The sequence below is a fragment of the Megalobrama amblycephala genome, linkage group LG20 (genome assembly GCF_018812025.1).
Source record: "Megalobrama amblycephala isolate DHTTF-2021 linkage group LG20, ASM1881202v1, whole genome shotgun sequence".
In the NCBI taxonomy this organism is placed as follows: Eukaryota; Metazoa; Chordata; class Actinopteri; order Cypriniformes; family Xenocyprididae; genus Megalobrama; species Megalobrama amblycephala.
In genome coordinates this window covers 12,753,600-12,778,172 of record NC_063063.1, presented here as the reverse complement: position 1 = coordinate 12,778,172, position 24,573 = coordinate 12,753,600, and the positions used below count along the sequence as shown (strand labels likewise).

General features: G+C 36.3%; 1 protein-coding gene across 2 annotated transcripts in view; it reads right to left on the bottom strand.

The window, feature by feature from the left end:
• The window catches only part of arhgap17a (Rho GTPase activating protein 17a), a 43,229-nt gene extending 19,029 nt beyond the window's left edge, over positions 1-24,200 (bottom strand). Inside the window, exons 1-2 of one of the 2 annotated variants that reach the window (XM_048170079.1) lie at positions 23,584-24,200; positions 5,350-5,389 (exon numbers count right to left, since the gene is read on the bottom strand). In XM_048170079.1, coding sequence (XP_048026036.1) covers positions 5,350-5,389; positions 23,584-23,636 — 93 coding nt within the window. In that variant the 5' untranslated portion in view covers positions 23,637-24,200. The remainder of the gene's footprint in view (positions 1-5,349; positions 5,390-23,583) is intronic. The other variant, XM_048170080.1, reaches the window with a different exon arrangement.
• Between the last annotated feature and the right edge of the window lie 373 nt (positions 24,201-24,573).

Below are 24,573 nucleotides of genomic sequence, written 5' to 3'. Positions count from 1 at the left end.
TGGGATGCCTAAGATTTAGATGCGTGAGCACAACACTGGGATGTCATAAATAGAAAATACAGATGCAGACCAGACCCTCTTTTTCTACTTCAATCTGTTATATAAAAATCTTTGCGCATACCAGCCGAGACAGAGAATAACGATGGACCCTTTTCACATTTCTGGGTTCTGAGAAGCAGAAGTCATCATAGTTAGGTAAACTTCTATAGCGGTGAATGGGAGACGACAACAGAGAAAGATGTAAAATTTGCCATCACTCCCTCAGCTGCTGTATTAGAAACAACCTAGCAACAGCATCAAAGGGATAGTTCACCCAAAAATAAAAGTTTTGTCGTCATTTACTCAGCCTAATGTTGTTCCAAACCTGTATTTTGTTCTGCTGTACACAAAGGAAGATATTTGGAAGAATGTTTGTAACCAAGCAGATCTCACCCCCCATTGACTAACATAGAAAAATACTATGGTAGTCAAGGGAGGCGAGATCTGCTTGGTTACAAACATTCTTCAAATATCTTCTTTTGTATACAGCAGAACAAAGAAATGTATACATGTTTGGAACAACTTGAGGGTTAGTAGATGACACAATTTTAATTTTTGGGTGAACTATTCCTTTAATTCACTTTTTGTTATTTACTGCTAAGGTAATAAAACACACACAGGGCATATCATTAACACCCGCCAACCCGCCAAATGTGGGTAGATTTCAGCTGTGGCAGGTAAGACAGCCATTCCCACTAGCCACTTTGGCGGGTTGAATATAATTTCAGCCTACAACCAAATGAAATGCCAAGATCATCGTATCACAAAATTACAATTCAATTACAATTCTTTATCGATTAACTTGTTGTTATTGAAGGCAGGGTAAGGCAGAATCGTGCTGAATGATACACAACAGAAGCACTCTCTAGCGTGCGCTCTCTCTTTCTCTCTGTCGCACATGCGATCAGATCTCCTTGCGCCTGAATAGTCAAATACACGCACACACAGATGTCAAAATGGCCACTGTGTGGAGTATCTCACGTGAATACAGTCGGTTATGGCTTAAGTGGACGTAAACAGGTGGGTAACAACTGGATATGTTCAGTATATTAAGTCCATGAATTCAGCAGCCCAACTTGACCCTTCACCGGGAGTTTGATTGACAAGCGATCTAACCAATCATAACGCCAAATCCGCCATTTTGTCCGACAAAGCAGTCAGTAGTTATAAGATTAACCTCGGTGGACTTAAACTTGAAAAATGGTGTGTATTAACGTCTTTCCGAGCCGTTTGAGCTGAGGCGCTACAGAAATCTGTCACAACACATTAAAGAGCCACAAAACGTTTTTTACATTTTTTGAATTTCTTAAAAAAAACTACAAAGTTTGAAAGCTGGGACTTTGTTTAATATCATAACCTGCTCTGTCTTGTCTGTCGACGTGTTGTCAGTGTCCTCTTTGCTCCGTGATGTATTTTTCACTGTGTGTGGCTTGTCGGACAAAGCAACAGTAACTAAGGGGGGGTGGGTCTTTGCGAAGGGTCAATTAAATACCTGTCTGTCATTAATGTTAATCAAACAACAAAAGATGTTAAATAAATGTATACATGTTAAATAAACCTACTGTATCTGAAAAAAAAAAAAAAAAAAAAAAAAAATTAATTTACTATTGTTTTTGTAATTTGCTAATTTGCTTCTTTTTTCTTTTTATATAGCCTTAACAAAAATAACTAAATTTCTCATATTAGCCTGCTCATATCGCCCACCCGTACATACCAAGCTGATATACAATGTCTTGATTTGGGTGGTGACACTGCATTTGAAAGTTTGAAAGGGTTTTAAATCTTCTAAATCAAGTAAAATTACTCAAAATCAAGTAATTTAAGCATGCCAAAGTCAACTTTAATCAATATAAAATGTAATTTCCCGACAGCAAAATTGTGGCCACTGAAAATGCTGAGTGGCTAGTAACTTTGGAAAACCACTAGCCACAGTGGCTGGTGAGCAAAAAAGTTAATGTCAAGCCCTGAACACAAAATATAGCGTTTTAAAAAAAAAAAAAAAAAAATTAAAAACTTTACTACACTGTAAAAAAAAATCCCAGTAAAATTTACGGTAAAAAAACCGGCAGCTGTGGTTGCCAGAATTTTACCGTAAAAAATATGGTAGCAACGTAAAAAAAAAAAAAATCTGTTAAATTTACGGTAAAATAACATATTTCATTAACTGATATTAAATGTTAATTTACCAACCTAATGAAGTACTAATATCTGTTTTGCACCTTTATAATACACTGACAATCACCAAACACAGTGGTGATGAGAGTCACATGATTAATCAAAGTTCATCACAAGCAGCTTTTCCACAAGCTGAGAAGGACAATACTACTAATATATAGAAGGTGCACATTGTGTCATTCACACACACACACACACACACTAAACACCATCATGGTAACACACATGACATTTTAAAAATGCAATAAACATTAATTTAACAACATTAGGTGTAACATAAAACCCTAATGTACATAACTGATTAGAAAAAACTGAGAAAAACCAAGAAGAAACAGAGTTATTTCAACGAAAATATATCAAATGTGAAGGGTCACGCAGGGAATTGTGGGAATGTCAATTTACGGTTTTTTCACTGTAAATTTTACAATGAATTGTTATTTTCACTTTCCAAAAACTGTGAATTTAACGGTATTTTACCATAAAATTACATTAAATGTACCGTTAGATCTATTACAGTTATTCACCGTATATAGTACGGGAACTTTCTTGTAAACCAATTAACAGTTTTTCACCGCAGCATTTTTACAGTCTTTTACTGTTAAAATCACAGTCATTTTTTACAGTGTAGATTTGTGAAGTTGATAACTGTCAAAATTAGGGCTGCACGATTAATCGCATGCTATTCTCACGCGCATTTCGTCAGTAAAGCCGGTTCCCTGATTACCGCTAAATCACCATCACCTGCTTTCAAATGAAGCGGCATTTAATAGACGGAGCCGTAGGTCACTGAAAAGCCACGCAATATCGCGTTCATATCGCAGATGAATCGCCTGCGATAATGAACGCGATATTGCGTGGCTTGTCCGTGAACTACGGCTCCGTCTATTAAAAGGCGCTCCGTTTAAAAACAGGTGATGGTGATTTAGCGGTAATCAGGGAACCGGCTTTACTGACGAAATGCGCGTGAGAATAGCATGCGATTAATCGTGCAGCCCTAGTCAAAATGCATCATCACAGTCTGTGAAAAGGTTCTATAGATTACATTACAACTTTTGATTTGAAGAAGAAAAAAGTATATATGAAAATCAGAGAAAAAAGAAAATTTCTATCATAAGGGAATGATTACAATCCCATGGAAGCACTGCAAATGATGTAATAAAATGAACATAACTGACAATATAAAACTACTGATTTATATTAATTAGCTATACAAGTATAAATAATAAATAATAATTTCAAACATATTGCAAAATAATTCATGCTTCTGGAGTTCTTTTGTCATGATAATCTGATTGGCGGATTTCTCTTCAGGATTCATTAACAGTGTAGTTTTTTTATCTGGAATTTGTCTATGAAAAATAACTTTTTAAAAATGCAGTAAATACAAATAATTCTTTGACAAAAATGATCTAAACCAATAAATATGTCTGCAGCAGAAATATTACTAGAGGTAAGATAAATAATTTAGCCTGATATAATCGTTTACCTCTCTACCGATTGTGTCTGTCAGACTGAATTGATGTTCGAAAGGACTGTTCCAACATTTATAAACTAATCAATCATATTAATAATATATAACTCTAGAAGACCTGACAAAATGTGAAATGATCAAAGTACAATGTTCGGCTGTATTGATTTTGGATTTGACCAGCATTTACTTTTTCATTTATTATTTAGGCTACTTATATATTCTACCCACAGAAAGTTCAGAAAAAAGTGAGGGTTTTGTCAGAACAGAGGTCCACTGTCTAAGACTTTGAAAACTAACGTCATGACAGACATGTCAGCTTTTTGATGCAAGCAGGACGGGCCTGCTTGAACACATGTCAGCCCTAAAAACAACCATGAAAAGAATGTCACTTCAGAACTGTGAGAGAGGTATGACTGAACAAACAGTGAGGAGGAGAAAAGAGATCCGAACGAGAAAGAGAAAAAACAAAACTGACTCATGTTCCAAAAACAGCCTAGTTCAGGAATTCCAGGCTGGGAGAGGAGATAACCACCTCCTCACACTTCTCTGCCTCTTTTACGTCATAAAATTCCCTCACAGCCGGCCCAACGCAGCTGGGTCAAGCGTACATTCCGCTCAGGCGTCTCCGGCATGAGAACGCGGAGAGGCCCGCCACCTGGCACGGGAACAAGGGGAATCACTGCCTGTTATTGTCAGTGCTTTTTCTGCTGAGGGAGATCCTGTTCAAGGGGAGTTGTTTGGATTAACTGGTGTGAGAGGTCTTTACATGTTTGCCTGTTACCATCACAGACTAAAATCTGGGGAGCAAACGGCAGACTAAACACACAGAAACAATGAGCTATAGTTCTTTTTGTAATGGAAAATATTATACAATGTTCAGAAAATGGGGAAACACCATGATAATACTGATTAGTCATTGGCGAAATGAAAACTGCAGGCACGTCCTGTCCGGACAAGCGATTAGGGAAAACTGGATGCAGTTCAAATTGGGAGAGTGCCACTATCCAGACGCTGAAGATTGTCAAAAATGTCCCCAGAATGCATCTGTGAGTGGCACGAGTGTAGAAGCCCTTAAGTAAAATGTGTGTCCTGACAGCTGAGAATGGGGTGATGGGAAACCGCTGTGATCCTCCCCGAGCATCATGCAAAACCCAGAATAAAAACCGAGCCCCTCTGAGTGCCACGGGGAGGGGGGTGTCAGCATAATTCTCGCTTGATGTGTCCTAACATCTCAGAGATAATTTTAGACGCAGCCAGCTAAGGGCAATAAACAAGCTGTCAAAAAAGCTAGCGAACACAATATTGGTGGAAGTTCAGATAATGATTCTCTGTTTCACAGAGTCACGTTCCTACATTTCTAGGTCGTTTTGGCACAATTTCCATAGCAACAAAACTTTTTTTTTTTTTTTTTTATATAATTCCACTGGGGACAGTTTCACATATAAAGAGAGCAAAAGCAAAAGGCTCAATGTGACGTAAACCATTTTGGTGATTATTCAGAAGAGAACATTCTGTCTAATGTGAAAAAAAAAAAAAAATTGCATTGAATGTATTTGCAGGAGTTCAACTTTCCCAACCCAGTGACTCACTAGTTTCCCACCATTTAATGTAAGATGGATTAGAGCCAAAGAACAGGAGACAGAGATGGAAAGGAAAGCAGTCACCTGTAACAGGTCATCACTGAGGACCTCTGTTTTCTCCGCTCTGTAAAAGAAGTAAACAGATCATTAGAAACAAATACCATATTTATTTAAAGACACACTGTTAAAAAACCTACATTCAAAGTAGGGCTGAACAATTTTGGGGACACAGGTGCGCTGTTTTTTTTGGTAGTGCTGCACAGTTTGGCCACAGTTTTGTAACTGTATAACAATAATAATAAATTATTATTACTATTATTATTTTTTTTTTAATACTAAATAAATAAATTTAACAAAATAAGAAACATTACTATTGTAATATTTCACTGTAAAGTGAATAATTTAAGAGAAATTAAATAAAAATAAATTACAATACTAATATTTTAAGGTGCAGTGTGTAAAATGTAAAAAAAAAAAAAAAATTTAGGGGTGAGCGGTGGCCTGAGCCGTTGGTTGAAATTCGCAACCTCACCGCTAGATGCCGCTAAAATTTACACACTGCACCTTTAAAGGAACACTCCACTTTTTTGAAAATAGGCTCATTTTCCAACTCCCCTAGAGTTAAACAGTTGAGTTTTACCGCTTTCGAATCCACTCAGCCGATCTCAGGGTCTGGCAGTACCACTTTTAGCATAGCTTAGCATAGTTCATTGAATCTGATTAGACCGTTAGCATCTCGCTCAAAAATGACCAAAGAGTTTCGATATTTTTCCCATTTAAAACTTGACTCTGTAGTTACATCGTGTACTAAGACCAACAGAAAATGAAAAGTTGTGATTTTCTAGGCCGATATGGCTAGGAACTATACTCTCATTCTGGCGTAATAATCAAGGAACTTTGCTGCCGTACCATGGGTGCAGCAGGCGTGATGATATTACGCCACGCCTCTCACAAATGTCTCCATGGTTGCAAGGCACGCTCCCTGTGCAAGCAGGGGGTCACAGCTGTTGCGTAATATCATTGGCGCCCATGGAACAGCAGCAAAGTTCCTTGATTATGACACCGGAATGAGAGTATAGTTCCTAGCCATATCGGCCTAGAAAATCGCAATATTGAAAGCGTTTCTAAGGATACTGACTTTAAGAAGGCAGCTATTTGACTCGTGCATGTGAACACAGTTTGTGTATCTTTAGCAACACATTAAAAAAAATGATTGACTACTAATTTCTTCATTTTTAAACATTAAACCATTAAGCTTTTATTTTAGTGGTAAAACACAACAAGCCCTTTAGGCCTCCCCTTTGCTGACAACAGCTGGTTTATAAGCACCTCTGATTACAAGTTTGGAAAAAAAAAGTTGGTTGAAACATGTTACATTCCCAAATGCACATTATAAGTGATGCAAACTCAGAGCAGGTGTAGAGATGAGTTTGTATGGAGCAACATTTAATGTGAATAGAGCCGTTCTGACTGAGACATTGAAAGCACTGGATCATGAGCTGCTCGCAAAAGAACAAAGTGCATCTCTGAACAAATATTTACTGAATTAAATTGCGATTTGGTACTAAAACGTATTTCAGTTTTATTTCAATTAATCATGCAGCCCTACAAAGTGGTATAAAATAATGTTTACAAATAAACTGTAGATCAGGGGTGCCCAATCATATTCCTGGAGATCTAGGGGGTGTTTACACAACACCATTTTCATCTAAAAATTGAAAACTTTGAGTTTTGGCCGTTCATTTATACATCATCGGCATTTTGGGGGCCTGAAAAACTTTTGAAAACAGGTTTCAGTGCAAGTTTTTGAAAAATTATATCATTATTGTCTCCGGGTACACTACAAAAACGTGAATATGTGAAAACTGAGACATCATGTGCATGCGTATTACGTGTTCAGTCAATAGGCATGTAGCTTTTCTTTACAAAGTGACATCGCCAACTACTGGCCTGGCATGCATAATGCAGCATTTTTAGTCATTTTCGCAGATCTATGTGTGAACAGGGATTGTTTTGACAACATTGTCATTTGTACGTGAAAAAAACGCAAAGGACAAACTTTTCCATTTTTAGTACATCATTGTCGTGTAAACATAGCCCTACCAAAGAGAATAGAACCCAAGAGGCGACACTCTGATAATTTTTGGGTAACAGCCACTAGATGGCGCTCCGGTAGCGTGGCCGCCATTATGGTGTGAAAATACTAACTGGACCATAGAATCTTTCACATCTTACGTGCACCCAAAATCGGCGAATTTCACTGCCAAATCAGAAGCGCAATAGAACAGAGAACAGTTTTTTAAATTAAGTCACCAGTAAATTGTATGGCTCCACAGGAAATGTTGTATTGTCTTATATATGTTTTATTTTACCAGTTGTGGAATCCAACCATTCATCCATCTGAGATAACGTAGTTAGTCTACTTTATTGAGTATTTCCATTTTATGCAACTTTACACATTTATTAATAGTAAATTAATAATTAATAAATTTAAGATCATCATGTTTGCAGCAAACAATATATTTCAGACCTAGTGGAGTAATAGTAATAATAATATCACTAGGTCTGAATTGAAATATATATTGTACATTTTAATGGATCTTATAATACATGATGCATTGCTGTGTCCGTTATTGCATAATTCCCACTTTTGGACACTTTTGCTTTAACGGACATTAGACAACAATGCAAAATCAAGCTGTTATATTCATATATTTATTGTCCAACATTCCAAATTTTTCTGATGCATGTCCTTAATTTAATTTCATATGTTGGTATTAATTCAGTGTTTTTAAGCCTAATGCTAATACTAGATCTTTTAAAGAATTTTAACCCAAACTGACTGGGTTTCTAGAGAGCAAAGGTTTTGTAAAAAAAAAAAAAAAAAAGAAAGACTTAAACACAAAGTCTGAAAAATAATCTGTTAAGATTTGATGATTTAAATGTACTTTTTTTTAACAAAGCAGCTGATATTGCCATAGAAACTAGTGGACTGTCGACTCGATTTCACCACAAAATGGCGGAAATGCAGGGCGGCTGCTGGGCGCCGGTGTTGCAATGGAACACTCTATTGAGTGTCGCTTCTTCTAGTGTATATTCTTTGCCCCTACTAACTAGGGCTGGGCGATATATCGTATGCGATTGTCACGCGCATTTCGTCAGTAAAGCCGGTTCCCTGATTACCGCAAAATCGCCATCACCTGCTTTCAAATGGAGCGGCATTTAATAGACAGAGCCGTAGTTCACTGAACAAGCTACGCAATATCGCGTTCATTATTGAAGGCGATTCATCTGCAATATGAACGCGATATTGCGTAGCTCGTCAGTGATCTACGGCTCTGTCTATTAAATGCCGCTCCATTTGAAAGCAGGTGATGGCGATTTCGCTGTAATCAGGGAACCGGCTTTATTGACGAAATGCGCGTGACAATCGCATGCGATATATTGCCCAGCCCTACTACTAACCTGCAGAGCTCAGATCCAACTCTGATCCAACCCACCTGTCTGCAATTACTGAGTGCTCCTGACAATCGTAATTAGCTGGTTCAGGTGTGTTTGATCAGGGTTGGAGCTGAACTTTGCAGGAAGGTAGATCTCCAGGAACAGGATTGGGCACCCCTGCTGTAGAGTGTAGGGTGTCCAATCCTGCTCCTGGAGGGCCACTGACTTACAGAGTTTAGCTCCAACCCCAATTAAACACACCTGAACCAGCTAATCAAGGTTTTTAGGCATACAGGAAACTTCTAGGCAGTTGTGTGTTGTGGTAAGAGCTAAACTCTGCAGGACAGTGGCCCTCTAGGACCGAGTTTGGACACCCCTGGTGTAGACACTAGTAATGGTCAAGTCTAGGAGTAGCCAACAGCTGACAATGCGTCTAATGGAACCAGCTGTCCAAAATGGCATTTACTTTCCCAGGGAATTTTAGCAGTCCACTGTCAGCCTTGTGAAAAAATAGTTAAGGTCCTATTAATAGTAAACTAATAGAGGGCTTTGGCCATGGCACAGATTATGTCCTGTCTATCTGAGACAGAGAGAATGTGAGAGGACAACACCAGCTCAGTTCACACAGTTTGCGCACACACACAAACATCTATCACACTACTGTTTCAGAACAATGACTCAGAGACAGGTTGTGTGACCTCACCTAGAAATTGTCTTCCTTAATGATCTGTTTACTTATTTGTTAGTGTTAGATACCTAAGTGTTTGCTACTGTAAAGATCAGAAAGGATATCGCTATGTTCAATCAAATAATCTGAAGTATGTGGGGAAAACAGTGAGAACAGATTTATGATCCAAATGGATTTATGATCCTATGAGTTCATATCAACATAAAAACTTGCATACGACAGACTGTGGCAATAAAACACTGCTGAAATATTTCCTGTGTCGAGGTGGGCCTGTTTCTGTACCTTCTGTTGTGGCAACCGTAACATTCTAAAGCATGGAGGATGTCATATGTTATACAATAGTGTAAGCTTGTCCATCATAACTATGAGGATTAGATTCACTGTACACTCACAAAATCTTAATTGTTCTCCAAGAGGAAGACGGTAATCATGCTATTCTTTTACAGCTAATAAAAGAATGGTGTCTTGGAAGTCATTCATTTATTTAACTTAAAACAAATATCATGTTTCCTTAAATTATAGCAATTATATAATCATATAACAATTATGTAATTATAAATGTATTATAAATTAAATGTAAATTATACTTTTTTCCTTAAATTATGACAGATTAATTTCAATTGATTATAGTTATAAAGGCACACAGTAGACAAAAGTGTTTGTTAATTGGTTAAAGGTTTAGTTCACCCAAAAATGAAAATTCTGTCATTTACTCACCTTCATTTAGTTCCAAACCCATAATAACAAATGAAGATCTTTTTAATAAAATCTGAGAGAATTCTGTCCCTCCGTTGACAGTCGCAACTGACACTTTGATGCTTCAAGAAGTTCATACACTAATCCATATGAATTGAGTGGAACAGATTGAATTTAGGCCTATATTCACATAAAAACTTTCACAAAAACTCACATCAGTTGTGGTAAATGGAAGCTCAAGCATGTTTGCTTGACGTGTGCGAGAACCAGTAAAGTTCATTCTTGTGTGTTACTTATGCAGCATGTTTGAGTTTCCGCAATAGGTTTATTCTCGCACGTCAAGCAGGTTAGGTTGAGCTTCTGTTTATGTTCGCTGATCAATGTTTATATGTGAATAAAAGCCTAAATTAAATCTGTTCATCACATGAAGCGATCAAGTCTCTTCAGAAAACTTGGACTAAACTACTCAACTTCATATGGATTAGTTTTACAATCTCTTTATGAACTTTTTGAAGAATCAGTCGAGTAGCGGTCTACGGAGGGACAGAAAGTCTCTGTGATTTCATCAAAAAGATTCCAAAGATGAACGAAAGTCTTATGGGTTTGGATTGGAACAACATGAGGGTGTGTAATTAATGACAGAATTTTCATTTTTGGGTGAACTATCCCTTTCATTGTAAGTTACTATACCATATACAACAGCCATAACTCCAGTCTTTGGTGTCACATGATCCTTAAATCATACTAATAAGCTGATCTGGTGCTCAGGAAACATTATTATCATCAATGTTAAAAAAATGTTGTGTTGCTTAATATTTTTGTGGAAACAGTCATAACTTTTTTTCAAAAAGAACAGCAAATAGATCTTTTGCAATATAAATGTCTTTACTGTCACTTTTCATGAATTTACAAACATACCCTTTCTGAATAAAAGCATTAATTTCTTTAAAAAAAAAAAAAAAAAAAAAAAAAAAAAATCGTACTGACCTCAAACTTTTGAACAGTGTATAAAAGTGTTACATTATGAGATTTTTTTCTTCATTATGCAGAGATAACTTTTGTTCATTCGATTTACCAGTGTCGACTGATTCATTTAAAATGTGGTAAAAATGTAGGATAGACCTGCCTTTTTGTTTGAAAGTGTTTCTTCTGCGTGTTTTAGGTTAAAGTAGTTAGGTAAGATTGACTGTAATTTTTGGTTAGACTAGTTTTTTTTTTTTTTTCATTTTGTCCTTTTGATATTTTCAATACATTTATCTTCTAATTTATGGTGCTTTCTGTGGTTCTTTTGGTCTGATGGCTTTTATTTGTTACATCTTACCCCTAGCAAACATAATAAAAAGTGTATAAAACAATGAAAGTAACTTTACTGTAAGATACTGTAAAACATACAAACCCATAGAAATTATGGTGAAAACAGAAAAACGATGTATCCACCTTTAATTACATTGTGTTTAACGCTTATGTTTCTTCTATTTTCGTTACGGGTTATGTATATTAAAGGGTTAGTTCACCCAAAAATAAAAATAATGTCATTTATTACTCATCCTCATGTCGTTCTACACCTGTAAGACCTTCGTTCATCTTCGGAACACAAATTAAGATATTTTTGATGAAATCTGATGGCTCAGTGAGGCCTACATTGAGAGCAAAGCCATTGAAACTCTCAAGATCCATAAAGGTACTAAAAACATATTTGAAACAGTTCATGTGAGTTCAGTGGTTCTATCTTAATATTATAAAGTGACAAGAATACTTTTTGTGCGCCAAAAAACAAAATGATTTTTCAACAATATATATTGATGAGCCGATTTCAAAACACTGCTTCATGAAGCTTCGAATTTTACAAATCTTTTGTTTCAAATTAGTGATTCGGATCTCCTATCAAACGGCTAAACTGCTGAAATCACGTGACTTTGGTGCTCCGATCCACTGATTCGATTCATAAAACTCTGAAGCAGTGTTTTGAAATCAGCCCATCATATATTGTTGGAAAGTTGTTATTTTGGTTTTTTTGGCGCACAAAAATTATTCTTGTCGCTTTATAATATTAAGATAGAACCACTGATCTCACATGAACTGTTTCAAATATGTTTTTAGTACCTTTATAGATCTTGAGATTTTCAATGGCTTTGCTATCAATGGAGGCCTCACTGAGCCATCGGATTTCATCAAAAATATCTTAATTTGTGTTCCGAAGATGAATGAAGTTCTTACGAGTGTAGAACGACACAAGGGTGAGTAATTAACAAGATAATTTTCATTTTTGGGTGAACTAACCCTTTAAGATGTTTACGTTACATTTTATGTAAGTTAATGTTTATTGCATTATTTATTGTAGGGATGTGCAACGATTAATCGCGATTAATTGTTTGCAAAATAAAAGTCTGTGTTTACGTAATATATGTGTGTGTTCTGTGTATAATAATTATGTATATATAAATACACTAGGGATGGGCATTTCAAGCAAAAATACTATTCGAAGATCGCTGGGAATTATTCGAATATTATTCGAAAATCGCACCCCTCCCCCGCATGCACGCATCACGCATGTAAGGCTACACACACATAAACGGAAAGAGAGAGGGAGAGAGACCATTCACGCTTTCAATGTTTTTTTCACGGTCATATAACGGTGCGGAGCAGACTGAAAACGCTCGCTCTCCGTGCCATTATGACGACCGTGCGGCCGTGAGCCTTTTACTTTCACTTTCAAATTGGCGCCTATTCGGTAGCGGCGATTGCTTGAATGCTGGGTTCATTGTTGTTTTTAATGAAAAGCACAACAACAAAGCAGAACAATGACAAACCCGCTTAAATGGACGCTTTTACATTTCGATTTGAAACCAAAACTTCCACCGTCGTCTTGTCAGTCAAGAGTAGGCGAAGTGAGGTGAAATCTGACTGCTAATGCTGATTGTGCTGCGACTCTCGTTCGGCTCGCGCTGAATTGAGTTGACACATTTAGATTTTAATTGTAGTGTCTGTTCTCTTACTGAACTAAATGATTTTTATTACTATAAAAAAAAGCAAGTGATGATACCGGTGTTGTGGCTGAACCCCGGGAACACCGCCTATCGCAGCAAGCCTATCTCAAGCCATAATGATTTTAGGCTGCCTAAACGCGTAATAACATATTGTGAACAGACTGAATGACGGCACGTATGTTAAAATTAATTGTAATGTGTCTGTTATATGCCACACAAGTCTAGTGTGCGTGTGAGGCAATGTCTGAGCTGACTGACAGCTTTTAGGTGCGCTATTGGCAGCGTGCGCCACCCTCTGGTTACAAGTCACCACCGCATCAAATGGGGAATTTTTTAAAGACGATAATCGCACAACCTATTCGATATTCTATAATTAAATCGATTTTCGAATATTCGAAAATCGTGACACATCCCTAAAATACACACACATACATGTATAAATTTAAGAAATATATGCATGTTTAAATAAATATATACTTAAATATATAAATGTATGTGTCTGTATTTATATATACATAATTATTATACACAGAACACACACATATATTACGTAAACACAGACTTTTATTTTGCAAACGATTAATCGCGATTAATCGCTGCACATCCCTAATTTATTGTCATGTATTATACTCTAGCTGGTTCTAATAATGAATGCTTATACCCAAAACCAATGAGCTGTAACTTATGCATGCAGTTAGGCCTATTAATTTTATTTTGTGTAAATGTTTTTAAAACTACAGATATAAAAGCATGCCCTTGCCATTTATGTATTTAATGTCACATCTGTCACCAGAGCTGGCTTGACAGTTAATTATGGTCATTTTAAGACCTTATGTTTACTTTTTGTTATCAAAAAAGTCATAAAACTATTATTGCCATTGTAGTTATTGATGAGCAATCAAGCAGAGGTGATCAGCATTAGCTTAATGGAGCCTGACTAATGTGGTTAAAGCAGAATGCGAGGTCTGAATAACGGAAACTGTTGTGTCAAAGCTCAAGAGTCTGATTCTGTATCGTTTCATGTCTTCCTTTAGTCTGCCATGTTACCCACAAATCTCAGCCCCAGTTCCTTCCTTCTGCCAAAACTGCACTGTTGTAACCTCGTGACAGTGGAGGACAGCTGCTTTCAATTAACACAGGAGGATGAGAAAAAAAGGCCTACAAGCCTGCAACCAATCCAGATTGAACTCCAAACATCTTGAGAGTGTGTCTGAATCAAGCTCTTGATGTCACATGTAAAAAAGAACTGAAAATAAAAGGTTTCCAGAGCTCAGCAAAAAGGGTTTTTCTCCAGGCCTAGTAAGGCTAGCAAAAAAAATGTAATATTGTGAAATATTATGATTTAAAATTACCGCTTTCTACTTTAATATATTTTAACATGTCATTTATTCCTGTGATGGCAATGCTGAATTTTCAGCACCATTACTCCAGTAATCACTGATCAGTGTCACATGATCCTTCAGAAATCATTCTTAATTTGCTGATTTAGTGCTTTAAGAAACATTACTTTTTATGATCATGATTGAAAACAGTTGTGCTGCTATTATTTCACATTTTTTGTGAAAACCATGATACATATTTTACACATCTCTTTTATAAACAGAAAGCTAATTTATGTCAAATAGAAATCTTTTGTAATATTGTAAATGTCTTTACTGTCACTTTTGATCAATTTAATACATCCTTGCTAAATAATCGTATTTTATTATTTAAATTTCTTTAAAAAAATATTGCATAAAATTCAGTGTTTGTATTCCATCCATTGTGCTTTTTTCTTTTTTTTTAATTCATTTTGAGGAATACTGAATCTGTTGCAGAAAACAGCATCTGTCTGGTGTCTATATTTAAAGGGATAGTTCACCCAAAAATGAAAATTTGATGTTTATCTGCTTACCCCCAGCGCATCCAAGATGTAGGTGTCTTTGTTTCGTCAGTAGAAAACAAATGATGATTTATAACTTCAACCGCTGCCGTCTGTCAGTGGTATAATGCAAGTCAGCGGGAACTTGGACTATAAGAGTAAATAAAACACAACAGACAAATCCAAATTAAACCCTGCGGCTCGTGACGACACATTGATGTCTTAAGACACGAAATGATCGGTTTGTGCGAGAATCCGAACAGTATTTATATCATTTTTTACCTCTAATACACCACTATGTCCAACTGCATTCATCACTCAATTCGTCAGGTCTGATCGCGCTCTGACAACGGCAGTGATGTCTCGCGCATATACTTCAATGAGAGCGAGACATCACTGCCGTTGTCAGAGCGCGATCAGACCTCACGAATCGAGTGATGAATGCCGTTGGACATAGTGGTGTATTAGAGGTAAAAAATGATATAAATACTGTTTGGTTTCTCGCACAAACCGATCGTTTCGTGTCTTAAGACATCAATGTGTCGTCACGAGCCGCAGGGTTTAATTTGGATTTGTCTGCCGTGTTTTATTTACTCTTATAGTCCAAGTTCCCACTGACTTGCATTATACCACTGACAGACGGCAGCAGTTGCAGTTAAAAATCATCATTTGTTTTCTACTGAAGAAACAAAGACACCTACATCTTGGATGTGCTGGGGGTAAGCAGATAAACATCAAATTTTCATTTTTGGGTGAACTATCCCTTTAAGCTGCATACACATACATTTTAACAGAAATGTAAATCAAACAGATCATTTAATGAAACCATACACTTTTTTTCTAATCTGTAAACTGTATCTGTATGTGTTAACGCATTAACATTAAAACGAAGTGCTACTTTTTTTAATCTTTTGGCTATTTTTATTTAATAAAAAGTAATTCAATAACATGATTATGGCAGCAGAACAACATCACGTATGCACATCAACCCTTTTTACAACACAAATATTTGTCTGAAGTAAATGAGTGGGGTATTACTGAAGATTATAGAGCACTGCAAGACTAATTGCCATACGTTTAAAAAAAAACAAACAGCATTTTCGATATGGGTGTAATTTACGCTTTAGAGCAAATTTTCAAGTATTGTTTATCACAGACTTTATTTCACTCAAAAATTGAAAACCCCAATAGGAAAATCTCAAAGGAACCGGGTTCTGAGGCAATACCTGCACAACTCTATTATATTATGTCTAACACTTCAACAGCTAAATGCGTTGATTCCGAGTTTGGTATTCTACATTCTTGTCTTTAGCCTACATTATGAACATAAAACTTAAAACTACTTATTGTAGTAATCATTTCAATGTCATGTCATGAACAACTCCCATCCCCTGTTGAACTGTTAATAGAGTGCCTCAGAGATGACTTGTTTTTGTAGGCAAATCCCGGAAGCGAGTTAGCATTTTAGGACTTCCGGTTCCATCGTCCTCAAGTCTATGGGTTTTCTTGAATGGGTTTTTGCCAAATCCCCTGAAATAAGGTCTGTGGTTAAAGCCTCTAAATATTTTCACGTTTTGATCTATGGCATAAAACACACCAGTTATAACTCCGCTTGTGATTTTTAAACCTTTATTGTGTCTTAAAAACGGCGGTTGCTAAAAGGGACTACTTCCTTTGGTGGGGACTTTAGACATCATCATGACAAACAGGACATTTGGACAGCAAGTATTCATACACAGCGCAGATCATAATCAGCGAGCATGTTTTTAAATAAAGTTGTTTTTTTTTTGTGGTGACTTTGATCCGCGACCATGGTGTGCTGTAGTCCGTTTATAGCCTACTGTTAGCTTTTTATATCTGTTGACTTTATTTAGGCTTCAAAATGTATAAATGTTGTGTTAACTTGTAAAGATTATCTTGAGAGACAAAGCGTGTAAGTGTCATAACCCTTTGTTAAACACAGAACTCATTTTTTGCCATTTTTCAAAAGTCTATGGGAAAATGCATAGCTTTGCTTTCGATCGAGGGAACCCGTGCGCCGCTAACTTCCGGGTTGGCCTTACAAAAACACGTCATCCTTGAGGTACTCTATGAAGACAGGACGAGTACTTCTATGTGCTTGCTGACATCAAGACACTGAGAAAGTGATGCGCAAATGAGCCACAACTTGATCTTTAATAAAGGTCATTTGATAATATATAAAATTTATCTTTTTTAATCACACTGGACGTTCAAAAAAAATCAAGCATTTTCAAAGACGATATTCAGAGCACATTTTAAACTTTGAAAACGAAAGCATTTTCAAACCTTTCAAAACTCAGTGGGAACCCTGAACTTCAAAAAAAAAATTACAAATCCTTATCAGTGTTAGCTAGATATATAATGATTAAAAAATGCGGTATTAAGCACTTATCGGGCAGTTCTTAACTCCTATTGATGTTTTCTAATTTCATGGATGGCCTTATATACTAAAGGGGAAAAAGAAAATCCATCAACGATAAAATTATACTTTATCTTACATTATCTTTATCTGCATGTTATCTTCAGTGAATAAACACATGGCTTAGTGTATGGTCCTGAAGCACCTTGTCCATCATGGTTTGAGCTGAGCATTACATACTGATAAACAGATTTGTATTTGATAAATCAAAGCTGATTAAGAGCAGTTATAGGTACAAGCCACTGTAAAATTCTCTGCACAGACTGCTCGATTAACAGGCTTTTAAAACAGCCATGCTTTTACTTTAATGACTACAATCTTGCTTTTGCTGAAACAAAAACAGCACCTGATGCCAGCGAAAAGCCTGAGCTGACAATAGATGTGCATCATCAGCAAACTGACAGGTGGTTCTAGTCTTCCGATAAATTGCGAGGTAACGTGGCACTAATGTGCCTTGGGATGTTGTTATGCACAAGCGTGCAGTTGAGATCGGCGGATAGAATCTTACATTACACGGTTCAAACCCCAGATCATTGTTGGATCTGCCTCTGAGTTAATTCTTTGATTTCATTCATAGAAATGAAACTTCCTCAGTACGACATCCTGTTTAAAAAAGAATAAGGAGAGATTTCCTTTGAGGGGTTGCATGCCGAACACAGTGTACTGCCTCCTCACAATCACAGGAACCATGGGACCAGCTGAGCCCTGCGCCCAGCCACCTCAACACCCCCCGCTCCCTGCGTCCGTCCGACCCTCAACCGCTTCAAGTCTGCTTTCTGCATCACACTCAAGTGATTTATTGTTCGTAAAATAAATTCAGGAAGAGATGAGAATTCCAGCTGAATCTCTTTCATCCACATGTAAAACATTTGTGTTTACAAGGCAACAGTCAATGACTGGCTTTAATGTTTTCATATTATTTAGCAAATGGCTCTGTGTATACAAAATTGTTAATGATAAACAAAAGTAAAAAAATTTGCATTAAATTCAAAAGTTTGGGGTCGGTCAGATCTTTGAATGTTTTTTTTTAAAGAAGTCTCTTATGCTCACCAAGGCTGCATTTATTTGATGAAAAATTTAAAATAGCTGTTTTCTATGGAAGCTTGTTTCCGCCACTGAATAAAAAATAAAAAAGATAATTGTGACTTTTTATCTCACAAATCGGACTTTCTCATAATTGAGAGTTTACATCTTGCAATTCTGACTTTTTTCTCAGAATTGTTTGATATAAAGTCGAAATTGCGAGTTATAAAGTCAGAATTGTGAGATAAATTCACAATTGCGAGAAATAAAGTCAGAATTGTGAGATATAAACTTGCAATTGCATGTTATAAATTTAGAATTGTGAGATATAAAAAAAAAAGTCAATTGCAAATTTATATCTCGCTACTTGTTACTTTATAACATGCAATTGCAAGTTTATATTCCACAATTCTGGCTTCTTTTCTCAGAATTGTATGATATAAACTCGCAACTGCGAGTTATGAAGTCCAATTATGGGGGGGGGATGACTTTTTTCCACCTCACAATTCTGACTTTATTTCTCGCAATTCTGACTTTATTTCTCGCAATTCTGACTTTATTTCGCTCAATTGTGAATTTATATCTCGCTCAATTGTGAATTTATATCTCGCAATTCTGACTTTATTTCTCGCAATTCTGACTTTATTTCTCAGAATTGTGAATTTATATCTTGCAATTCTGACATTATCTCGCAATTCTGACTTTATTTCTCGCAATTCTGACTTTATTTCGCTCAATTGTGAATTTATATCTCGCAATTCTGACTTTATTTCTCGCAATTCTGACTTGATTTCTCGCAATTCTGACATTATTTCTCGCAATTCTGACATTATTTCTCAGAATTGTGAATTTATATCTCGCAATTCTGACTTTATTTCTCGCAATTCTGACATTATTTCTCAGAATTGTGAATTTATATCTCGCAATTCTGACTTTATTTCTCGCAATTCTGACATTATTTCTCAGAATTGTGAATTTATATCTCGCAATTCTGACTTTATTTCTCGCAATTCTGACTTTATTTCTCGCAATTCTGACATTATTTCTCGCAATTCTGACATTATTTCTCAGAATTGTGAATTTATATCTCGCAATTCTGACTTTATTTCTCGCAATTCTGACATTATTTCTCAGAATTGTGAATTTATATCTCGCAATTCTGACTTTATTTCTCGCAATTCTGACATTATTTCTCAGAATTGTGAATTTATATCTCGCAATTCTGACTTTATTTCTCGCAATTCTGACTTTATTTCTCGCAATTCTGACTTTATTTCTCGCAATTCTGACTTTATTTCTCGCAATTCTGACTTTATTTCTCGCAATTCTGACTTTATTTCTCACATTTCTGACTTTATTTCTCGCAATTCTGACTTTATTTCTCGCAATTCTGACTTTATTTCTCAGAATTGTGAATTTATATCTTGCAATTCTGACATTATTTCGCGCAATTCTGACTTTATTTCTCGCAATTCTGACTTTATTTCGGTCAATTGTGAATTTATATCTCGCAATTCTGACTTTATTTCTCAGAATTGTGAATTTATATCTTGCAATTCTGACATTATTTCGCGCAATTCTGACTTTATTTCTCGCAATTCTGACTTTATTTCGGTCAATTGTGAATTTATATCTCGCAATTCTGACTTTATTTCTCAGAATTGTGAATTTATATCTTGCAATTCTGACATTATTTCGCGCAATTCTGACTTTATTTCTCGCAATTCTGACTTTATTTCGGTCAATTGTGAATTTATATCTCGCAATTCTGACGTTATTTCTCGCAATTCTGACTTTATTTCTCACAATTGTGAATTTATATCTCGCAATTCTGACTTGATTTCTCGCAATTCTGACTTGATTTCTCTGAATTCTGACTTGATTTCCAAGAATTGTGAATTTATATCTCGCAATTCTGACATTATTTCTCGCAATTCTGACTTAATTTCGCTCAATTGTGAATTTATATCTTGCAATTCTGACTTTATTTCATGCAAATCCGACTTTATTTCTCGGAATTGTGGATTTATATCTCACAATTCTGACTATTTCTCGCAATTCTGACTTAATTTCGCTAAATTATGAATTTGTATCTCGCAATTCTGACTTTATTTCTCGCAGTTCTGACTTTATATCACACAATTCTGAGAAAAAAAAGTCAGAATTGCATGTTGTAAACAATTTAAAACCAAATTATGCATTTTAAGTTCATTATAGTATGTAAATCTTCATTTCAAAGTATAATTTCACACCTCAAATTTTGTGAGAAAACACTGGGCTGTCTTGTGGTGGTGGACGTACTGCCTTCTTTATAGAAGATAGTAATTTTCTGAGGCCTAGAAAGACTGAGAGGGCTGTAAGTTCCTGGTATTCCAAACTGCAACGAAATTATAAATCACCTCTGAAAGGGAAAGGCCTTGCCCCAGTTGGGCTCAGTGTGAACACCAGTAAACTGTTAGCTACTGGCATTTCTCATCTTATATGGCTCTATTGTCATAAGGCTAGCCATGTCTCTGGTGGCTGATCGAATTGCACACATTTAAAGGGAATGAGGCTGAGGACATGGATGCTAAAGGTCAGGTTAACCACCAGTTAGATGAGCATAGCTGATAGGTAGGTACATTCCTCCCTGTAAATGTGCTATGATTGGTAAAAAGGTGTGTTATTATCCCTAAAAATCTATTCAAGCAAGATTACTGAAAGGAATTCCCAGATAGGTATGTTACATGATATCTACCTACAGTTCATTTAATCATGCGGCCTGTTCAATAAAGTTAACCTAATTGATTCAAACTCATTTTAAAATCTATATTAAAGTCAGCATGAAACAGAAGTTGCAATAGTCTTTTCTTCCCTATTGTCATGTATTTCCGAGTGAAACGGCTTGTTGAACAAGAAGAAATGTAGGGTGGGACTTGATTTTGTCCATCAGGTATTGATTAGATCGTTATGGTTTGCTATTGTTGCTGTGATGTTATGTGAGCGACAGGTTGTCACCACTTCTTCAGGAAGCTTCGGAGCATAATGAATCAGCGCGTCGAATCAGCTGTTCGGAGCGCCAAAGTCACGTGATTTCAGCAGTTTGACGGTTTGACACACATTCTGAATCATGATTCGATACGCTGATTCATTATGCTCCGAAGTTTCCTGAAGCAGTGTTTTGAAATCGGCCATCACTAAATAAGTCGTTATTTTGTTTTTTTGGCGCACCAAAAATATTCTCATCGCTTTATAATATTAATATTGAACCACTGTACTCACATGAACTGATTTAAATATGTTTTTAGTACATTAATGGATCTTGAGAGAGGAAATGTCATTGCTGGCTATGGAGGCCTCACTGAGTCATCGGATTTCAATAAAAATATCTTAATTTGTTCCGAAGATGAACGAAGGTCTTATGGGTGTGGAACAGCATGAGGGTGAGTAATAAATGACAGAATTTTCATTTTTGGGTAAACTAACCCTTTAAGTGCTTGAAGTAAACAAACTATTGTTCAGCTTGAGATAAAAGGATTTACAGCTGTAACACCTCCTTGAAAGATCTGTGATCTGTCATCTGTCCTACATGTTGAGAATCTGGCCTATTTACCCTCAAGCAGCAGAATGAAGAATGCAGTTTGAGGCTTTATCAACAGTCAGAGGAGTCAGAAGTGATGACCAAGCGCATACCATTTCAATGTAGGATACAAAGTATGAGCTCAAAGGACTTTGCTAGATGACAAACCAAAATTAGAAAATACAATAGGCACCCATAACACCCAAAAACTGTATTTTCCAAAAGAGCCCGGGTGTTCCGAATACACCCATGAACAAGCAACATATTCCGGGTATTAATTTGGAAGTCAGATTTATTTGTCATGGATCGGTCCTTATAACTGGTTCAAGAAATAATTTAACAATTATATCACGTCATGACATCCCCTACATGTTCCAATAAAGAAATATGTAGTCGCATATTGCGGTTTGTTACATTATTCATATCATAGGCAAATTAAGTTTTATTATTAATAGGTTTTTATTGTATTTTTTACAATAAACACACAGTTGTATCAGCACAGCTCATAAAAACAGTCTTTTAGAACCTAAATGTAATTTTTAGTGAATGAGTTCTAGAACAAAGAACCACTCTGTCTGATTCATGAGTGAATCGTTCACTCGATTCGTGAACGAATTGTTCAGACCGGTTTTTTAACAGATCCGACTCAATAAATTGATTCATTCACGAATCAGACATCTAATCATCAGTAGTTTATGAGATACTTTATCTTACAGCATATAAATTCAGGAAAAGATGAGAATTCCAGCTAAATCTCTTTTATCACATATAAAACGTTTGTATTTACAATGCAGTCGTTAATGACTGGCTTTGATGAATGGCTCTGTGCATACAAAAGTTGTTAATACGAAACATAAGTTTAAAAATAATAATAATAATAATAATAATAATAATAATAATACATTTTAACCTGTAGTCAAAAAATTGCATTACACTACCAATCAAAAGTTTGGTTCTCGATCAGATATTTGAATGTTTTTTTTTGTTTGTTTTTTTAAGAAGTCTCATGCTCAGCAAGGCTGTTTTTTATATCTGTATGCTCTCTAATTTTAGGTGTTCTGTTTGTTGCAGCCATGACTCAGCTCAAGTCTTTTAGAACCTAAATATTTTATAGTGAATGAGTTCTAGAACTAAGAACCGCTCTTCATGAGTGAATCGAATTGTGAACGAATTGTTCAGACCGTTTTTTTTAAGCAGATCCGACCAATTCATAGTAAAGATCCGAATCAAAAGAATGATTCGTTCACGAATCAGACATATTTAATCTTCAGTAGCTTATTAGATACTTTATCTAGCAATATTGTCCCATTAAGATGTAGTATTAAATAAACAGTAACGAGGCCGCAACGAATCCTACTAACAGTTAAGAGCCAAAAGTAACATCTAAAAAGCTGACTCTGTGGTCAAACAACTGCGTAATCTGAGTATATAAAAAGTTTAGTGTTAAGCTAATTACTGTTTATACTTTGAGGTAAATCGAAAAGATTTGTTTTAGGCAGCTGGTTAATTCGGCTACCGCCTTGACAACACAACATAACAACAACATATGAAACCATGACAGAGCTGTCCGTGCCCATCCACGAGATGGCAAAACCAGATAAAAAACTTTAAATCTGTACTCGCCTGCCAACTGTTTGATTGGCGAGCTGTTTCATCCGATTAAACTGTTTCTTCATTTTAGTGGCGTCGGCCTCAAACCCCAGTTTTTAAGACGTGGAGAGTGTGTTCGTCGATGCCTCATGAGCCGAAAGATCCTTGAGCACGATGGTGAAGTCGTGTGGATAATTACATTAAAACAGCCCGGTGTACGGTTAGCTCAAGCAGCTAGAAAACTAGCCGAACGGGAGAGAAAAAAACAGTAGAGTGGAAAAAAGTTAGCTCCGGTGAGTAGCGGTGCTCGTTTCATGTCATTCCGTGTTGCAACTGTTCTCAAAAGCGGGAGTGAGTGGAGTTTCCACGTATGCCAGCCCGTGACATCTACGGGAGAGAGTGGAAGTGCATGGCAGCGGGCTGATCACTCCATCCGTGTCGGGTTCAGTGTGTGTTTCACAGCTCAGATCAGCGCTGCTCCAGGCTGATCATGATGGCATTATTGTGGACACAGGGGCGGTCTCCAATCCTACTGCGCTGACTATATAGACGGCATTTAAGACGTCTATTATGCCAAAAATGCTGTCTGTGTAGGCAGCTCTAAATGTTTTGACACGCAGCCTAGAAGACTACGTAGAGTTCAGTGTCCACTCATATTCCCTTACTGGGATGACCATACACTCCCTGAAAGGACTGAAGGAATTTTACATCAATGCGTTTCTCTTTACAGCATTAATAATTATATTTTACTTTTAGTTTAGAGTCACCGTGATTTTGACAAGTAAGACATGTTCATATATTCATAATATTCATAAAATATGTTCACATATTTTGTTGATCCTGGAACAACATTCCAGTCTGAAAATTTAGTCTTAATCCTATTCCTACCCCTAAACCTAATCCTACCCATAACTTTCCCTAAAATCAGAGGGGAAAGATAGGTGAATAACATTGATGTAGAAGCACCTAACCCTGGTTGCAAGCCTAAACTTGACATAAACGGTAAACTTGTCTTACTTGATG